At 34.5% G+C, this 20,731-nt stretch overlaps 2 protein-coding genes across 2 annotated transcripts in view; both read right to left on the reverse strand.

The window, feature by feature from the left end:
- LOC134850117 (mediator of RNA polymerase II transcription subunit 20-like) overlaps positions 1–20,731 on the reverse strand; it is a 425,236-nt gene that overhangs the window by 24,099 nt on the left and 380,406 nt on the right. The window lies entirely within an intron of this gene.
- Positions 1–20,731, reverse strand: part of LOC134857069 (uncharacterized) — a 37,222-nt gene that overhangs the window by 10,061 nt on the left and 6,430 nt on the right. Inside the window, exon 2 of the mRNA XM_063873418.1 lies at positions 18,895–19,278. Within this exon, the coding sequence (XP_063729488.1) occupies positions 18,895–19,278 (384 nt within the window). The remainder of the gene's footprint in view (positions 1–18,894; positions 19,279–20,731) is intronic.

Here is a 20,731-nt window from a genome sequence, read left to right on the forward strand (position 1 = left end):
GAAATGCACGCCAAACCATTGTTCAGCTAAGCTTCAATGGAATAGGGGGGAAAAGTCGTTGAAATTTCTGCCTACCGGGTCAAACGACATTAAAGTCGCAGCCCTGCAGGAAATCAAACTTCATGTGAAAAGCAAGGCCCAAAATTTGGCAAGCGGTACCGAAGGAAAAAGTTCGAGGTGGATTCGCTTTCAATCACGAAAACCTCAGCTATATTATTGTAAACCTGAAAGCAGCCACCAATGACACCATGGATGCTCAAAGCATAAAGCTCAAAGTTGCCAACACAACTCTATCTGAAATCAGTTTAGACATGCCTCCAGTAAGAAGTTGCCCGAGTCAATATCAGGTCAGCCGTTTTGAGAATGCACTAATTCTCGGAGACGCCAATGCCCATGATCCTTTGATGCATTATGCGATCAAAGAAAACAGAGGTAATTTTCTTGTAGGCGAAACGGGTTATTCGCATTTGGGATACTGAACAACGGGGAGGGTTCTCATGCTTGAAGGTCCGAATGCTTGAAAATTTCAACCAATCAAAATTGCTAAGCGTTCTTATTGGCTAAATGCCTCTCCCACTAAATCGAACTCAATATTAACAGAAAATGTATTAAGCCAGAAGAAAATAACCAAAAATATTACAAATTGCGGGTTACAACCGCAATATTATTCATATAAACATCATGATTTATCAGTTCAAGTTCATAAAAGTTTCTCAGTCTTCGAAGTTTGGCGTTCAACTGATGCCATTTAAATTTTTGGGCCGGACGTCTTTCGCCCTTTTCGATCCGGCCAAAAACTAAGCGCATTCGTTTTTCTTGGATTTTTAAATAGTAAATTATTGTCCATAATGACGGTCTGATCCTGGCTATATCGATCCGGCAATTTGTGAAAACTCATCTGCTTATTATCTAATCGGCCAATATTAACACTAATGGCTTGGATTTATTTTCTTATTTCGAGATTTTTGCAATTTATTTTTAGATTTTGAATACTCAATTCTGATTGGCTGAAAGTAAGCTAAAATTAATTTCAAGCATTCGGTCCTTCAAGCATGAGGGACTCCACCCTGAACAACGCAAGCTACCTCGCCCGATACATCACTTGCGTATACGAATTACCTTTGCGCATTCGAATGGAGTGTAAAGAGGTCTCTTAGGCTGAAAACCACAAGGATCGCAAACACACTGTTACATTCACAAATAATACTTGGATCAACCTTACAATCCCCCCTCCCATCAAATTAGGGGGGAGACAATGTGGATTTTTCATGAACTAACTGGCCTATTCATTCAAATTTAAACGTTTTATTGATAAAAAATAGAATTGAAACAATAATCTGAGCAATTACCAGCAATACAGTGCTGATTTAAATTAACCGGACAAAACGCGTTAAACTTAAATTTAAAGCGCATTTTTCTCAAATTGGGATGAGTTTAGGTGAAAACTTATAAGGACAAAACTTGCTTAAAAATTTAGCAGAATTATTATGGTGTAATTTGTTTTGCGAAACTCGAGCCCGAAATTTTACCCCAAAAAAGGGTCATTTTGGCTTTTCTTAGTTAATCAAAAATTACGCCGAAAATACCCAGTCGATCACAGACATAATTATATCAAAGTAAGCCCCTTACGTAGCCCAACAAACTTTATGAAGGGTATTTTCTCCAAAATATTGTATAAATTAATTTATTTTTGTTTGATAGACAAAAAAGGTCAATTTTACTATAAAAAATACCAACTTTTTATTTAAAAACAATTTTTAAACAATTTGCATTTTTTGGGAGAAAATACCCTTCATAAAATTTGTTGGGCTACGTAAGGGTCTCACTTTGATATAATTATGTCTGTGATCGACTGAGTATTTTCGGCGTAATTTTTGATTAACTAAGAAAAGCCAAAATGACCCTTTTTGGGGTAAAATTTCTGGCTCGAATTTCGCAAAACAAATTACACCATAATAATTCTGCTAAAATTTTAAGCAAGTTTTATCCTCATAAAATTTCACCTAAACTCAACCCAATTTGAGAAAAATGCATTTTAAATTTCAAGTTTAACGCGTTTTGTCCGGTTAATTTACATCAGCTCTGTACAAGTGCAATCCCGCATACAAAAGTGTTGTAACCAATTTCATTTGCGCGATTTCATGAAATGCATATTTTTATACAGAATCAATTTTCAGATTTAATACATGCTTGGGGAGGACATTCTACGGTAGATCACTAAGGGGGGGATTGTACGGATAATCCCAGCTCTTAAATGAACTTTTGTTAATTTCTTACGAAAATTGGTTGACCAGAATTCAGATATGAAGAAGAAGCATTTGGGAACGACTAATTTTTCCTGATTTTGCATATCAATGTGAAGCAAAACTTCGAAATGCTTTACTAAAAAAATATCCTTTTTGGTCGTCCAAATGAGGCCGCAACACTAATTACCACAAAAAAGCGAGATCTAATTATTGAACAACGAAATTAACATGTTGATCAGAACAGCTAAAACCAAAAACTAGAAAGATTTTGTCAGCAGCTTCGACAATAAAACGAACGCAGCAAAACTATGGCACACAACTTGACACCAAAACAAGCCCAGCCCAGCGAGATGACCCCATAGAGAAACTCAAAAATTAATTCTCGACAACTGTCCAATTTTGGCACTGATACAGTTCATAAGGTTATTAAAAAGCAGAGGGGCCTGATGGGTTAGCGATGATGCACCTTAAACACATCGGCCTCGTACTCTGAGTCTATTAACCCATACTTTCAATCTATCCTTATTGTCTAGCCAAAATCCAGCAATATACACAACCTTCATAGCCATTCCGCTTTTAAAACCAAGAAATCCGGCAAATGTAACCTATTCTTATCGAAAGTCATACAACCACACTTTTAACACCCTGGTGAAAGGAGCACAATCCTATTTTGTATGGCTTACCACAAGGATCGTTACTCGGACCGAATCCGTTCATTTTTTTACATATCAGACGCACCAGTACCACCTTATTACATCAATATTGTGCCGCATGGCGAAGAAATTACTGTTTACCCGAAAAAGAATATCATCGACACCTAATAGATGATCCGATAACCCCCCTCAATTAGCAGTTTCTTGAAAAATCCACAGCTAGAACTGTGGATCCCGAAATGCTCAACCACACTTTTGACACCCTGGTGCAAGGAGCACAATCGCAAACCGATAATCAAATCAACAACAAATACTTGATTCCGCCTCAATTCCCAAAGTCCTTGAAGGAATCTTTGATTCCGGTTTAACATGGGACCTCACTGCTAAAAAATTCGGCTCTAAGGCGATAACCCAAGTGAATATGTTCAAAACCCTAGCAGAAACCACATTGGGTCAATCTAAAGAAACCCTAACAATCAGCTCCAAAGCTTTATCAGATAGTCAATGAAAATGCATGTCCGGTATGGATACCATCAATTGCTAAAACGCTGATCAAATCTCTGCAAAGAGTTCAAAATGCCGCTCTCACTCAGAGTAGTCACATGATGTATTGCAATGACATCCAATCAACACCTCCAAGATGAAAGCGAAATCTAACTAATCGCAGGCACACTAAAATGAGATGCGTCCAACATCAACTCGCGCAACAGCTCAAGAACCTCGCCCTAAACCACTAAAGAACAAGAGCGACTCAAAAATACATACGAGTGCTATGTCGAAACACTTTCTACCAAAATGTAACTCTCCGCTCTCAAATGATCGACAGCTCGTTAAACTATCCACACCAACAAAGTGCAAAATTATGTAGTAGCAGGAGACGATAAGTGCTGTTAGTGCCCGCACCCCAAATTTTCAATCAACAAACCTGCCTCACCTGAAATAACAGAAAAATTAGCAGAACTACGAAATGGCTATTCTCCTTTTCTAGAAACGTACTAAAGACAGAATAGGTAAATCGAAGAGAAATTTTTACCGCGATTGCAATCCAGAGCCCCACACTAGCTCATGTTTTCAACAGCCCAAAAAGGAAAACACTGAATCCCAATAGTTAAAGCAAATCGAAGTGGCAAAACATCTACACCTGAAAACGAACGATGAAAATTCACCGACGACAACGACAAGTACCAACTCTCGCATCTAAGCGAAGGCAAAAGCGACAACGAAAACGCATAACAAACCTGTTCACGACTAAGCTGAACCAGCAATCAAAGTTTCATGAAGTTTCTGATGCAAATGACCGTAACTGTTGGCTCCCTTTCAATCTCAAGAATTCTGTGTTGTTATTTTAAGATTTGCGCGCATAATTCCAAACTCTTTTTATTTCAGGTAATTACGACTTGATGCTCCTACGACTAGAAAAATTTTGTAATTCGGTCTTTCTCCCAGGGAAAGTCGGGTACCTTAGATAATCGCTAGATAGGTCCAAAAGATATATAAAAAACAGGGGCGGATCTAGGATTTTCTCGAGGGGGGGGAGGCGGATTTTCAAAAAAATTCGAAAATTTTGACGACCTTTCTTTTTTAGGTCGACCAAATTGATTTTTCGAGCACTGCCAAAGCACTGTTTTGCCCCTATTTTGAAAAATTTTGACAAAAAAAATTGCTTTTTTTTTGGCGCGCGCTCCTCCTCAAAGTTAGTATATATTGGCGCCCAAGGCGCCTTTAGAAAAATTTTAGGGTCGGTTGGCCAAAAATGGATTTCAGAAAAAGTATCAGAGGGGGGACCCTTTGGGTCGGCAGGGGGTCGAATCCCTGAGGGGGGGGGGGGCGTCCGCCCCCCCCCCCCCCAAATCCGCCGTTATTTGAACATGTTAAAAAACTTTTTAAATTTATAGATAACAATAAGGTTTCTCCGTGTTGGAAGAGAAACACTTTTGCATTTTAGAAATATTTGAGCGAGATATAACAGAAATCATGAGCCACATAAGCCTGTAAATAGCTTAAAATATGTTGTATTACCTAATTTGTTTATAATTACCTAATTATGGATGCCTGAAATAAGGCCTCCCCGTCTGAAAATAAGTCTGAAAACACTTATTTTTTTTACTTGAATTGTTCATCACTTTTCGCCACAAATCTCGCTCTCAAATGATCGACAGCTCTCAAATGATCTCAAATGATCGTCGTAGGGTTGGTCGGGAAAAAAATATTCACACTAGCAGGCCCGGTTTCCCTGAAAATTCACCAGCCTATAAATTGTATACCCGTCAAAATACATTCTTTATGTACACACAGCTTTTGAAGCAAAAAAATATAATGTTAAACTAAGAAGTCTATTTTCGATTGACCATTGAAATTGGGGGGGGGGAAGAAATTTGTATTCGGGTGTGCTTTTTGTTTTCGTTTTTTTGTTATCGTTTTCCCGGCAAAAACAGGAACCACAAACAATCCATTTTCTACAATCAATTTTTTTCTAGTGTCGAGAAAAACCAGTTTGAAATTTTTATTTTTCGTCTTAAATCCAGCGAAAAAAAACAAGCAAGCAAGCTTACAACAGATGACTAATTTAAGACCTTAAAACTTAACTTTAAGCAAGTTGAACTAATTTTTGGACTTTCGATCACAAGAAAAAAATTTCATAAAACTTGCCTGTGTCGGGAAAAATCGGTTTGAAAGTTTTGATTTTTCGTCTTACTTCGAGCGATAAAGCGAGCAAGCAGTCTTATTTTTATTGGTTAAATGTTTACAATAGCTTCACTTAAAGCGTTAAAACTTAGTTTCACTTTGGTAAAGTAAGTTTACTATGAGTAATATCGCGCTTTTTTACAATCAAGAACTTCGAAAATTCAAAAACTGCAAAATTGAAAAAAGCTTCGAATTTGCTATGACTGTCGAATACATCTAATCGCAGGTTTTTTGTTCAGCTCCTTTTATCACACCACGCCGAAAACAATAATTTGAAAAAAAACTTTGTATTTTTTGAAGACTATCGTGGGAACATTCTGTGCTACTTGCATAGTAACAGGCTATCCTTGCTACATTTTGTGCATGCTTATTATGAAAAAAACTTGAGCGATTACAGTTTCTTTAAACGTTCTTTCGATACTTGATTTAGTAGGTTCTTAAAGGTTGGTTCGATACCTTGATTTAGTTCATTAAAAAGCTACTTTAACTTTTCAAGCTACTATCAAAAAACACTTGAACTGTTTCGCAAAACTTTATATTTTGCGTTAAGGTTATGGATCGATGGAGGAAACTTCTAAATGAAACAAATGATAAAACATAATGAAACAAAAGAATAAAAAAATATTTCATGACTTGAAAATTTTAATCAAATAGAAGAACAAAAAACATTCCAGCGACGTGTTAAAAAAAACAAGGAGGTATGATACTGATTGAATTTCTTAAGATAAATTCAAGCAAGTTTATCAAAAAACCACTTTATAATAAATCAACATTTGCCATTCGAACGAAGCAATACAAAAACAATTGTTTAATGGAAATACTTTATTTTCCTGATTACTTTTCAAGCACGCAGCTTGAAATTTTGAAACATTTCAAGTTAGCTTTATAGCTTGCCTCCAATAGCTACTTTTTTCGAGCATAAATTCAACTTAGGATTTTTAAGAAAGCTATGTAAATATTTATATCATGACAGCTCAAAATCTTTAGCTGAATCTTACGAGAACTTGATAGCTTTAATTCAGTAGCAAGAAAAAACGTTTCAAGCATGCATCTCGGAGAAAAACGTTTTATTGTTTTGATTAAATTTCGATATCTTCAATTAACTAAACGGATGTAGCTTTAATTCAGTAGCAAGAAAAAACGTTTCAAGCATGCATCTCGGAGAAAAACGTTTTATTGTTTTGATTAAATTTCGATATCTTCAATTAACTAAACTGATGAAACTAACTCAAAAACATTTCATATGGGATGATCGGAGTTGGAAATTTCAACAGAGTCGGAAAAATTTTCACGAGGTATGCAAAACAAGTTTTAAGTTCTTCCAAATATTTATTGCTCACTTGAACTAATTCGCAAAAAACAGTAGCTATTTGCATCGCAATTAGTTTTTTTAAATTTTTCAGCATTGTGAAAATGTCAAAAAAAAACATTCATTTCGGTAGCTCTAATCACTTCACAGTAATTGGAACCCAATCAAAGATATCTTAAAACATTTAAATTGGTTTTTGATAACTTAACTTTGCTCAGAAATAAAATGAATATTTTTTCATGCAATATAATCAATAAACGAGGGTTTCTGAAAGCTTAAAACTCTTCGCATATGAACTTTGAACTCTGAAACTCAAAATTGAATAAACAGAAAAAAACTTACTGGCTTTCTTTGAAAATTTTTCAATTTGGAGTTTCTTAAAAATATACATGTGCTAAAATCTCATGGAATTTTAGGAAGTTTTCAATCTTGACAATTTTTGACAAATCCAGAAAAAAACTCAAACTTCTCAGTCAAACTTTCCTATTTGTTTATTTTTGGGAAAAAAATAGTGGACGTATGCAAATTTCTCTCTGACAAAATATGTGAAATCTGCATCCCCAGATGTCACCCCCGTGGTGAGTGAGGACGCTAAAATTTTTTAACAAACTTGATGTTATTTTAATTAAGCGAGGTTGTGAAAGTAAACAAATTTTTCTCAGACAAACAGTCAAGTTTCCAACACCAAATAATAACCCCCGCGGTGAGTGAGGACTCTGAAATTTCCAAACAAAAAACACTCAGACAAATACGTCGACTTTGCAACACCAGATGTTACCGCACGTGGCGAGTGATGAGGCTGAATTTTGTAAACACGTTTCATGTTTGTTTATTGAGGCGAGATGGTGGACGCAAATGAAGATTTCTCAGACAAATATCAAGTTTGCAACACCAGATGTTTTCTCCCGCGGTGAGTGAGGACACTGATATTTGTTACTAAAATTTTCTCTGACAAATGTCAAATTTACAGCACCAGATGTTACCTCACACAGTTAGTGGGGACGCCGATAACGGTGAGCAAATTTTCTTAAATCTAACTAGCGTGTACGGCACCTCCGGTGCTTCGAACTTTCAACAACTCAAAAAAACTACTATTTGAGTGTACTCTGACAGCACCCAATTACAGGGTTCGTAATTAAAAATTTTGCAAAGTTTTTATTCAAGTTTTTCATACAAATTTTGAATAACCAAATCTTGAAGTTCTTCGAAAAATTTTAATTGAACTAAGAAACGTCACATCTGGGAAACTGAAAGCAATTGAGAAGTCGCATTTGGACGCAAGATTTGCAACTCCTGAGAGTAACTTAAAACTTTGTAAAATTTTTCATTCGATTTTTTAATTCAAATTTTGAAAAACCATAAAAACTTGTGACATTTATTTTTATATCTAAGTTTATAAAGAATTAAAAAACGTCACATCTGGGAAACTGAAAGCAATTGAGCAGTCGCACTTGGACGCAATATTTACAACTGCTGAGAGTACCCTTACAGTACCCAACTACAACGTTGGGAAATTCAAATTTTGAGAAACTTCACCTTAAGTTTTCTGAAACTTCACCTTAAGTTTTCTGAAAATCAGAAAAATTCACATTTCGAAAACTACTAAAACTTGAGCAGTCCTTTTTGATGGAAATATTTGCAATCTTTGAAAGTACACAACTACAGGTTTGGGAATTTCACTTGAACGAAATATTTTGTAATTTGAGTTTTCTGAAAATTTCCAAAAAAAAAATCTCTTAAACAAAAATGATTTGGGCATTCTTAATTGGAGGCCAAACTTGAAACCCCTGAGATTACTCTGACATCCCCCCAACTAGAGGTTAGGAATTTCAAACTTCGAAAAAATATTTTAATTTTCATGAAAATTTTTTTGAAAAAACCACAAAAAACGTCATATCTGGAAAACTGCAAAGATTTGAGCAGTCATATGTGGAGGCAAAACTCACAACTCCTGAGAGTACCCTGACAGAGCCTCACTACAGAGATGAGAACTTCAAGTTTTGAAAAACTTTTTATACCTAGGTTTTCTGAAAAATTTAGGAAAAAAATCATAAAAAAAACGTCATATCTCGAAAACTGCAAAAATCTGAGCAGCCATATTCAGAGGCAAGACTCGCAAGCCCCTGAGATTACCTTCACAGTTTCCAATTACAGGATTGAGATCTTCAAAGTTTCGGAACTTTTTAAGATTTAAGTTTTCTTGAAAATTTCGGAGAAAACTATAAAAAACGTCATATCTCGAAAACTAAAAAAATTTGAGCAGTCACATTTGGCGGCAAAATTTGTAACTCCTGAGAGTACCCTGACAGAGCCTCACTACAGAGATGGTAATTTCAAGTTTTCTGAAAAGTTTTGAAAAAATTATAAAAAACGTCATATCTCGAAAACTACAAGAATTTGAGAAGTGAGAATTGGAGGCAAGATTCGCAACCCCTTAAGAGTACCCTGACAGCATTCAACTACAGGGTGAGAATTTCAAAAATTGAGATATTTTTTAAAACTAAATTTTCTAAAATTTTTTGAAAAACCTCGAAAATTGCCTATCTCGTTTAACTAAAAGGATTTGGTTATTCATATATGGAGGCCAGAATCGGAAAACCTGGGAAAACTGACAATATCCTACTATTGGGTTGCTATTTTCAAACTTGATGGAATAAACACTAAATTTAAACTGGAAAATCGAAAAAAAATTTTAACCATTGCAATATACAAGATAGCTTAAACGTGAAAAAATTCATTTGTTAAAGATGAAAAAATACCTTGAAAAAGCTCAAACATGGCGAGATAATGAAGCACGCATTTAAATATAAAAATAGATAGATAATAGATGAAAGTTAAAAAACTAGGCGACGGGTAGACAGAAATAATCAAATTGATTAAAATGCAGGTATACAGACAGACAGACTTAATTTGGCCTCGAAAAATCTGGCCTCTTTCAATAATGAATATGAAGAGAAAGATTTTATCTAAAATTTTTATTTGCTTGAACACCATTGTTTTTAAAAATTTACTCTGGGATAGATGCATACTTTACAAATTTTCAAGAACCAAAGGTTAAATTTTTAATTTCAAATCTTTGTCAGGTTAAATTTTTGAAGCTCTAGACTGCTTTCATTTAGAGAGGTACTGGGAAATACTTCTTGAGTGTAAGATAAAATGATTAGTTCCAAACCTGGGACTTTATCGAAATTCTCCAAGGAAGAACTTCTTAGAGCCCCGTAATAAATATGACATCTTTGATTTAAACTCAATTTTTTGTCAATCACAAATGCCTTTGCGCGAGCGACTGGTTTCGGACATCTTTTTGGGAAACGGATCTCATAATAATAATTTTACGCTTGGAATTTGTTTTGCCAGCTCCAAACTTTTTTCGAATTGTTTTTGTTGCAACGTCTTTTGGAAACTTCTTGATTTTTTTTTGCGACCGCTACCAAACTTCTCGAATCCCTGGAATGGCAACTTCAAACAAATCTGTATTTTTTTTGAATAAACGGGATTGCATCCTTTTAAGAGTCTGCGCAAGAGCACGAAGTATCCTCTTCCATGTACTGTCTTGCATGTACAAGAAAAAGGAAAATCATTTCTTGATCAACTAAAATAATTTAATTCAAAGAACAGTAACCGACGTTTTGCGGAATAAGAGAACACCTCGTGTAATTCCTCCGGATATAAAATTTGTTTTCTGTATGCGGAGGAACTCTTAGTTCGATGTTAAAATTATGGAAAGAATTCATGAACAACTTATTAAACTGTAGAATGGTAAAGGACTAATAGTTCCTTTTCTTTCCCGTAGATATTACCTCTATTTTTTTTACTTTGAATACGAAGGGAATTTACTGAAATAAAGGCGTGTTTGACTCACTGACTATGTTACATTCTATAATATAACTATATATTATCAAAGATTGTGTTCTTATAATATTGTAAAAATATTGAGGGAATAGGGAGTGGTACTTTGCATCTTATTACAACCCATGTCCGATTTAGCTCTTACTTACAATCAAAATAGGATTCAAATCAGCACTTTGAATGATAAACACTGATTGATCTTCAGGTAGATAAATAGCTTATTTCTGTGTAAACTTATCAACTGATACATAAATACCATTAATATTAAACGCCTGTGCACAAACACGTTCTCGAATTTTGACATTCATGGCTACAACTAGATAAACTTTACTTGCTTACAACCCCGGTTCAATATACATCGGTTCACTCTTCCTTTCGTCTTACGAACTTTCGCTTTGATCTATGAATGTAAAGTTTGCCTCAGTAACAATTTGGTACAATTAAAGGTACGATATATCTGAAATTGCAATCTCCTTTTCTCCTTTTAAATGTAACTGTTCCGGTAGAAGTCTTGTAAAAAAAACTCAGAGTATTAGCCGATAACAATTAATACAAACATTTAAAAAGCTTGCAAATGGAAGAATCTATGACTACTAAGCAATATACCAACAAAATCATGATTGACCTTTAACCTGAACAAATCCTCGGCTTTTTCTCAAAAAATATTCCCAGAAGTTCTTCTGTTTCGAGAACTTTGATGATATATGGAGCTGGTTTCTTAATTGATATTGATGATTTTTCAAATATTTTATCTCTAAACTGGGGCTCGTATCCTTTCCGGAAGGTAATAACAATTTTTAAAAAATATTACGAACCCTACTTTGAAATTTGGCTCAGTGTGTTTCACAAACTATTTGTAAAATAAAATTGCCAAAAAGTGAATACTTTTAGCCTCTCTCGTAGATTTCACACTAGAGCTATTTTAGAATTCATTGTAGACACAAATTGCTGCAATTAGGGAACAAAACTCCCACAATGATTTTCAGTATAGCGATATATTATATGCCTTAAATACTGAATTGCTCTCTCTGCAAATGCTGCTTTTGTCTCACTCTTGTTGAACTAATGTCGTCTTCTTACTTGCAATGTTTTTCAAGTTCCTCAAAATTCTCTTCTATCAACTCACAGTTTTCAATTTTGAGAAATCATTTTTAAACACAGGCAAAGCGTCTTCGGTATAGTTGTTTTTTTGGCATAGTTTGTTCCTAACAAATCTGGCAGAAGTCTCGACAGGTACTTATAAACACTTGACTCCATTGTTTTTCATTCACCATCGAGAAATCAGTTCACAATACTTCATTAATATAAATATATTTTTTAAGAAAAACGAAGTTTTAAAAATCTTCCTATGGGTGGACCAAACTTTGTACACGAAGTTTTGGATTGTAAACTTTTTTACTTTTTTTGTGAACAAACTACTAGCTTTTTCAAGTTCTTGACAGAACTGTAAATTGTTCTACCTCTAGAAAACAAATTACTACGTCTTAATTTTTTCAGATTTTGATAAATATCCAACCTCCTCTGTTTTTTGCTGAAGCCTTCTTGTGAACAGAAAAGAGTTAACAATTGATGCATTTGTATCTCTTCAATCTAATATCAATTTATCTGATCGGTTCAATCTTATTCTGGGAGAGTTTAGAGCAATATCATTTTTTGTTTTAACTTGATTTTAACCTCGCATTTGCAGCAATAGAAGTTGAATCAAAATCTGTTCGTATGGCTTCCTGTTTTTTTCTTGATAAACTGAAAAAGGGAGGAGTACAAACTGTTTCATGCTACATTAAGCAATTTTTGACAAAAGGTGTGATGATCGATATCTATCGAAACTCTTTATTTAAACTTGAAATTTTTTTCTGTGCAACCGAAATCTTTTTCGAGTGTATTCTGAAAACACTTTTCGTTATTTTACAACGCCTTCTTTCCAAAAATTTCGGAGCTTATTTCTTGATTGGTTTACCAGACATTCGCTCAAAAACTGAATAAAACCTTTCAGGCGATTGAGGATGAACTGTTTTCGAAATCTTGGAGAAAATTTTCGAATTTTCGAGAGAAAAAGGACTATTGTATTGTATGCTCTTTGTCTAGAAACTGCGTCTCTGTCGTATTATCGTAATGAATCAACTGTTTTTTGGTTTTTATTGATAAATAATTGACCATATGGACTAGATGTCGCATTTTGATACCACTCCTTCAATTGAGATCCGAGACCTAATTGTTGAATTGAAATATTGATTTGTACAAAACTTCTCGGCGGCTTTAACGAGTCTATGTGTGTGATTTGTAACTTTACATCTCTTCTTAATTTGCTTTGATGAAATAAATAGTGTTTGATACATTGTAATCAAACCCCTGTCTTCAAGCAGTAGCAATTCTTAAATTGGTTGAAAACTAAAACTTCAAAAGAATCATCAAACATGAGCAAGTACTTGATTCCGTTATTGGAAAGTTTTTCATTCAAATCAAAATCTACTCCTATTATTAACTTGAGGTTTTTACTTTGCACATGACTTTAAAAAAATCAAAATGTTGACAAAAATTAGAAATCTTATCAAATTCTAGTTAAAAACTAATAGTTTCAACTAATAAAAAAATGTGATTTTCCTGACCCACCAGGATTTACTAGGGAATGAAAATTAGCTCTTTTTCAAATTCACTCTTCGGGAAAAATTATCTTATTCGCGTAGCTTTGGTGAACGTAGAGTATATCAAATTGAATCAAATATAACATCTACCCACACTGTTGTTTCTTCGCATGTACTAGATAACATTATTCGAACAATTGCACAAACTAGTATCAAAAGTATTTAAGAAATTTTACAGAAAATCTAAAAGATATCAATTACATGAACCTCCAGCAATTTCCTAGACTTTCTTTTTGATTTTCTTCGTCAAGAACAAAATTCTCTATAATTACAGTCTTATCACATTTATCAGCCATTTGAACTATAGAAGAAAAAAGATTAGAAGGATATAACAATTATTTTTCAGAATTAAACACGAAACGAATGATATTATTTTACAAACTGTTTAAGAAAATATCGAGTCCAAGTTCCATCTGCAATTGCTTTTCTTTCCGCACAATGAAGAGTTCTTGCATGTCGAACTGGGTAGCTGCTACACTTCCAAATTTGTTCTTCATCAAAAAAATTCAACGTTGAATTTTCGGACATGTGTCGGGCTCTAACTCCAAGTTCCGAAAATTAAGTCTCCAATGTTTTGAGATTTTAATATTATTTCAATTTTTCATCTTGTTGTAAATTTCATCCAGTTCTGTCTTTCACTACTCTAACTAACTCTATGAAGATGTTTTGTACACAAAGCAGATTGAAAAGTTGGTTTGAAACTTTTGGAAAAAAAATCCCAGTTTTCCCAACCTGAGAAACTCCCAACACTTTAACTACTTGGTCTTCAAAATACTCTATATCCAACACAACAAAATTTAGCTTTCGACAATGATTAACAGTCAAACCACTCATACACTTTCAAATAAAATATTTCAATATCTACCATAAAAAGAGTAATCCATGACCAAGAAAACCTAAACAGATAAATCTAGGTATAACATAGCAATAACCCGTACTTTTTGCGTACTAGATTTCACCGATTCAGCATAATCATGAAGATTTGCATTTGGTCAAAAGATTTTGAAGTTGGCGACCAAATAACCCATACTTGAGTATCCGGATCCAATAAGAGCATCAAAAGGAAAAAATGGGTTCATCTTTTTCAGATTTATGTCCAGGTCCAGAACTACACCGACACAGAAGAAATAGACTTTTTTCCATTTGAGATAAAGTCTTACTAAATAATCTCATACGATTTTAAGAATTTCAGTCAATTTCTGAACGCTCATTTTCTACAGTGCATTAGTCAAATATGATGCAGTCTTTCTTCAAATGTGTATGTAACATAGTAAGGGGGGAAGTGTAACAAGCAATTTGATCCATTGACTACATTTATTGAATTATTTAAAGACTGATCATTTCTCCATTGATTCCCATTTCGGTGATATGCTAAAAAATTGAATTCTTTGCTATCGGAACGCTATCGTAATTATGTTTTTCTCCAAGTATTATTTGGAGTCCACTCGTATTGAGATAAATGTGAACCTACAACCGATTCGGCAAATTCGGTATAACTTGTGTTTATATAACTCTTTGTGAAACTTTTAGGGGTTTTTCTTGAAAAAGCAATATGAAAAAGTCCCAATTTTGTAGGAAGTTTGAAAATCAATTTTCTCGAAAAAAAATCATAAATCAACTCATAATGCTGGATTCGAAAACTAATTGAAATAAGACTTGAGAGGATGCCATACTTTGATTAAAAGACCGAAAAAGATCATTGAACAATTTCATTCTACATTACAGATCTCAACAAGCATAAAATTCGTTCAAAGTATAGTTGACATAAGAAATTTGTTTTTACTTCAATTTATTTTGCAGTGATTAACCGAGCCTGAATGTAGGCTTATTGAAATTGTAGTTTTTAATTGTGACATAGACTTGTCTTCTATTTTAAGTTGCTATGTCAAACACTTAAATGCAGTTGACAAGATCCTTGTCCAAAGTTGATTCTTTGCCAGATGTGAGTTCCAGTATAGGAACGAGTCCACGCAGCGTGAATAACAATATTTCTAATTCACGAGATTGTTTCTACTCGTTTCTCGCCAAGACTAACTTGCTGATGCTTTTTAATTCGTCCCAGTTCACTTTCTTTAATGGTTGGAAGCGCAATTCAAAGTAAACACAAACCAAGCAGCAAATCTCCAAATTCATGTTTGATTTTTTGAAAATTAAAAAAAATTGGGAGTAGCACCTTCTGTTGAGTTTATTTTAAAAGAAAGAGCAATCTGATCCGATGAAGAGAACAGAAATAAATAATTTTGAGATTAAGTGAAAATTTAAGTAAACTGCAGGAACCATCCTCGTTTCCAAATAAGGAACGATGAAGGCGTATGTCGACAAGGAATCCAAATATCGATTCTACAAAAGCGTTAGTAGTACCATTATACTCGACCATATTAGATAAAAATCATTCATCAAAATGGCTGCTGTTATGTGTCAATCTCTTCTTAACTTTTAGACAGTCTAAAATTAAAAACATTTAATGAGAAACTTATTGTTGAAAACGATTGTCCTATCACAATTCATTCTGTTCCTTAGAAAATTGCGATTTTCATTTAGTTTTAATAGGAAAATCTGTTGATCAGATTCGCCAAAGATTAGATGAAAACCATTGAAAATATCAAAAAAATATCTTTATACCTGTCTTTATGCCTAATATGTCTTTATACCTAATACAAGCACATATTCTTTTGAATTGTAATTGGCGAGATTTTCAATCAGTTGAACTGTAGTTGGTGATGTTTTCAATCAGTTGAACTGAGTTGTCGAATACAATTTGCTATGGACAGGAGCGGAAAATATTCCTAGTATTGCAAAGAAGCGCTGGTTGCGGAAAAAGTTCAGGAGACACAACATAAGTTCTAACCAAAAGCTGGCATCCACTCATACTTTTGGTTCTTGTTTCTTAGAAAAAGCTCGAAAATTTTAACACTCAAAATAATTTGATGAAAATGGTTGACTGTTTTACTGAGGCTAAATAGTGATCAAGTCAAACTTCCAATTAAATTAATTATTGAAGCACACACGCAATAAGCAGAAAATTGACCAAAAAATTTTGCAAGGCTCATTAGAACTTATAATGCAAAACTTTGCATGTACCGGCCTACACAGCAACAAGCATGAGCCCAATTTTTCAAAGTAGTGCGTGTAGGTGTTATATGAGATAAGTAAAGTTACATTTTCTAATTTTACCATTCTGTAAAAAAAATTACCCTATTTACGGCAAAAAATCTTGAAACCGGTTGCAACATTCTTGTTTACCGCATGCTTCACACATAGACGTCTGTGCTTCGCGAAAACTAGCGAGAACACGACAAAAAGCAGCTGTATAAAAGGAAATAAGAAGAGTATAAATAAGCCTCGAATTAGTAAGAATTCGGCTAAGTGTCGGACTCGATCTCCGCACCTAGAGATGTTGAGTCTCAGGCACTAATCACTCAACCACGGACGGTTAACAATTCACAAACACAAGCCACAAACAAAGCAGAGAAAAAATGAGAAACTTTTAATGCTACAGATCATGATTATAGCAAAAGTGCCACCAAATGAGCACTTTAGTTTGCAAGTTTTTAAAAAAAAGTTTTTAAAAAAATTGTTTTTAGTTTTTAAAAAAAAGAAGGTTCGTAGTAATACACTACGCTCGCAGGTTTAATAAAAGAATTGAATCATTTAACACTGAAGCAAAGCTGAGATTCGCTCCACTTTCGATACAAAAATTATAGGATAGGATGAGTGCAATATGATGCTAAAAACTAGAAAACAGGAATTGAAAACTGAAGAGATGAAAAACAAGAAAAACATCAACGAACAAAAAAGAATATTTTCTGTGTTCGATAGTATTAAGGTTTTCAAGAGGTATTACTGCGGTTGGCATTCAAAAAATGGTGCCAGAGTCTTACCGATCTCAAAAGCACTTCATTTCAAGGGGAAAAATTCGGTAAATAAGCCGATCGAATTGAAGCCGACATCCAATAAACTGAAACTCAGCCGAAAACTTCCGTCAAAAACATATTGAAAAACTTCCAGTAACCCCCGCATAGGATCCACGATAGATTATCAGGAGCGTATGCGAAGAAGACTACATCATTTGGAAACTAAACTGACAGAGCTTAAGTTGACAAACCTTGAAGCCGAAAAATCAGCATAAAACTAATATCAAAACTCTATAATCAAGAATAGAAAATTTTGAGTCTAGACACAGCATGCAGAAGCAACTAGTACTCTGTAGTTGAATTCGAAACTTCATGAAATTGGGCCTTGAGTTTCTTAAACTAGCTGGTAACCCGAAAAAAGTCTAAGAAAAAATCCAAGGGTAACAAGATTCATTCGTAGCTGACTGGACGAGACCCTGGTTAGGTTTCAAATTGATACACAGAGGCAAAGCAGTGCTTCGCACCACTTGAGATACAACATAGCATCACAAACTAGAAGACAGAAATTGAGACCTAAGCCGTTAAGACGATTTTTTTGTTAAAAAAACCGAGAAAAGCTAGATCAGCTAATATTTCATATCTTTGTCTAAGTCTTGAAAAAAGAGCATCTTAAAAACAAATACGCCAAATAGAGAGTTGAACGTTAAATTTGAATCGTAACAAAACTAACGAAGCGGTAACTAAGCCGACAATTTTTGTACTGACACCCCTTGAATAAGCAATAACCCTCAAAATACAAAAAACGCACACGCACAAGAAACTTGTTTCGCTCATCAAACGACGCCATATGAGTCACTGAACCAATTAGGTATACAGCAAAAACTTTAAGTCCGTGTAAAAAAACAAAGAAAAACAAAAAAAAACTGATACACCGAACCGGAAAAACAAACCAATATAAAACAAATACCTATTAGAAGAGGTATTTGAAACGCATACATGCTCAAAAATGGGCCCATGGTTGACGAAAGAGCAAACTTGAGAAAGACAAATCTTTCTAATTTAGAGCATAACAAGCGCATGCGTAAAACATTTAAGAAAAATTAAATAAGAAATTTTTCTCTAAATATTTTTATAACTCGTTTACTTCCACCAAAGGGAATTAAGAAATGGTATTCAAAAAAATAGACGAATGCTGATTCGAACCACAAGCCTCTGTCATTTCTAGCATGGAAGTTACCTCTTCACCAGATGCGCCGGATGGTTGATTGAATTTAATATGAAGCACGCACATTGAAACACGCACATTTTCACGTGCGAAATCTAGAGAACAAAGTCATTTACGGAAAAAAGTATAGTACTCGGTTTCATGTAGTCTAGTACCTGGTTGGAAAAAAAGTCTAGTACCCCGGAGTACATGGCATAAAGAAAACTAAGTAATCACCACAAGAACTATATGGTTTTTAATATAATAAATTATCTGGTCCTCTGTAGTTTTGTAGCATTGCACCGCTTAATGGCAGATATTCGTCGAAATGGTAATTCTTGCGCATTTCGTCCTCTACATTTCTTTTATGACAGTGTCATTTAAAAATTTCAAAATTGCATCAATATTTAGTTTTTACTCTTCATCACGTCATTAAAATTCACTTCGCTTACCATTCGCAGTCTGCATATCGTCACTCTTCGGTCGGGCAAATAACGACCCCACACGTTGCATTTTAGCTTCTCCTTTCCCGCATAGATTTCCAGCTGCTGTTTGAGGCGAAGCCTGTTTCACGAAAAGCCCCGACTCGAAACCGGTTTCACGAAAAGGGTCTTTTGATTTCTTGATCGATGCGAAAGTCGAAGCGGTGGTTTGCTCTGTAGATCTTTTTGTTGTCGCATTATGAACATATACGTCCTTTGACTGAAAAATGTTTTCGTCGTAATTGGCTCGGTCACTGACCGTTGGCTTTTGTTCAGTATTTGGAGCCGCGGTGCTGACTCCAAATTTAAAGCTGGATGATTGGCCAGTGGACTCTAGTCCAAATTTAAATGCATCTGAAATCATTAACAAAGGAATAACTTTGGCAATCATTAATCTTCCTCGATAAGAATCATTGTAACTTTTGGGCACTTAGCTTAGTGAGGAAACAAAAATATAATTAGCCGGTTTCTGAACTAGAAGGCAAGAAAAATCTCATCATCGTAGTTAGTATTCAAAAGCTTATAAACAAGGATTAGCATTTAATTTGTATCAATTACTTTTGAATTTTTCTTGATGAATGAGCTCAGGTCATTGATACTTTTCTGGTCATATTTGTCAAATTCCGTCAAAATGGCTATTTAAATGTTGTTTTGTTTTTCTTTTCAAAAATTCATGTTCCGTGAACATCTTTTCTATTTGTTTAGTTCGCTTCTGCCTCTAGCTCAAGCATTAAGCAACCATGAAAATTTAGTTTGCAAATTTAACACAGAGGCAAAGCGGATCTTCGCACTACTTGCGATGCAACAAAAACATTAAGAAAAACATTGAGTCGAAATTTTTTTAAAAGTTATAAAATAAAAAATATATAGTTCTACTAAAAATTTAAAATTCTCGATATGTCTCAATAAAAATTCATTCCAAAAATAACAGAAATTTGAATCTTAAATAAGCAACGGAACAAAACTTACAAAGAGTCAACAAAATCGATAATCTTGGAACACACACAAGTTTTAAGTCCCAACTGAGTCTAGCATGAACAGCACTTCCACTTGCAACTACAATGAAAGTTGCTTTCAGCGCAAGAAAAATTAGAATTCTTGCAACTAAGCCGATAATCTTTCAGCAGAAGGGAATGAACAACTTTTGCTTTTGCAATTAAAGTTGCTCATAGCACAAGCCAAGCAAAATCCGTGATGAGGAAACTTAGCTGACAAAACTTGAGCAGACAATTGAAGGTCAGACAATTCAATGTTAACCGATTTGTTTTTCAATTGCATACAAACTGAAAAAAAAATCCGATTCAGACCCGAGCCCCAGACCTTAGGATGCAAAGGCGAGGGCATCAGCCCTAGGCCAATCGAGGATCCTGAAAAAAGTAGGGTTCAATATTAAAGACGAAGCGAAACCACTGTGTCCAAAAATAGCATTACAAGCTAGCAGACAGGGAAGAAAAGGAGATCCACTAAATCCAAAGAAAACGGAAAACTTTTCGGAGAAACCTCAACTGAAAAACGTTGCCTGGAATGATGTTCTATTTGCGGAAAACACATCTAGAAACACATTCAATGGCGTTTTATGAAAATTCAAAACAATTACGAGAGAAAAAAATTGTTGTCTTTAAAAACTTATGGTTTTGTGCAATCCGGAGGAAAGCATGCAACTTATGGTTCCTTCAAACGACCGAATAGATTATTACGCCAATACAATAAGCCAAAATCATTCAGACCGAAAAAAATTTTTGACGGGAAAAAGAACATAGCCAATCGAAGATTGGAAAAGAGGAATGAACGCAAGTAAACATGAAAA

This window comes from Symsagittifera roscoffensis, chromosome 1 (assembly GCF_963678635.1).
Source record: "Symsagittifera roscoffensis chromosome 1, txSymRosc1.1, whole genome shotgun sequence".
Classification (NCBI taxonomy): Eukaryota; Metazoa; Xenacoelomorpha; order Acoela; family Convolutidae; genus Symsagittifera; species Symsagittifera roscoffensis.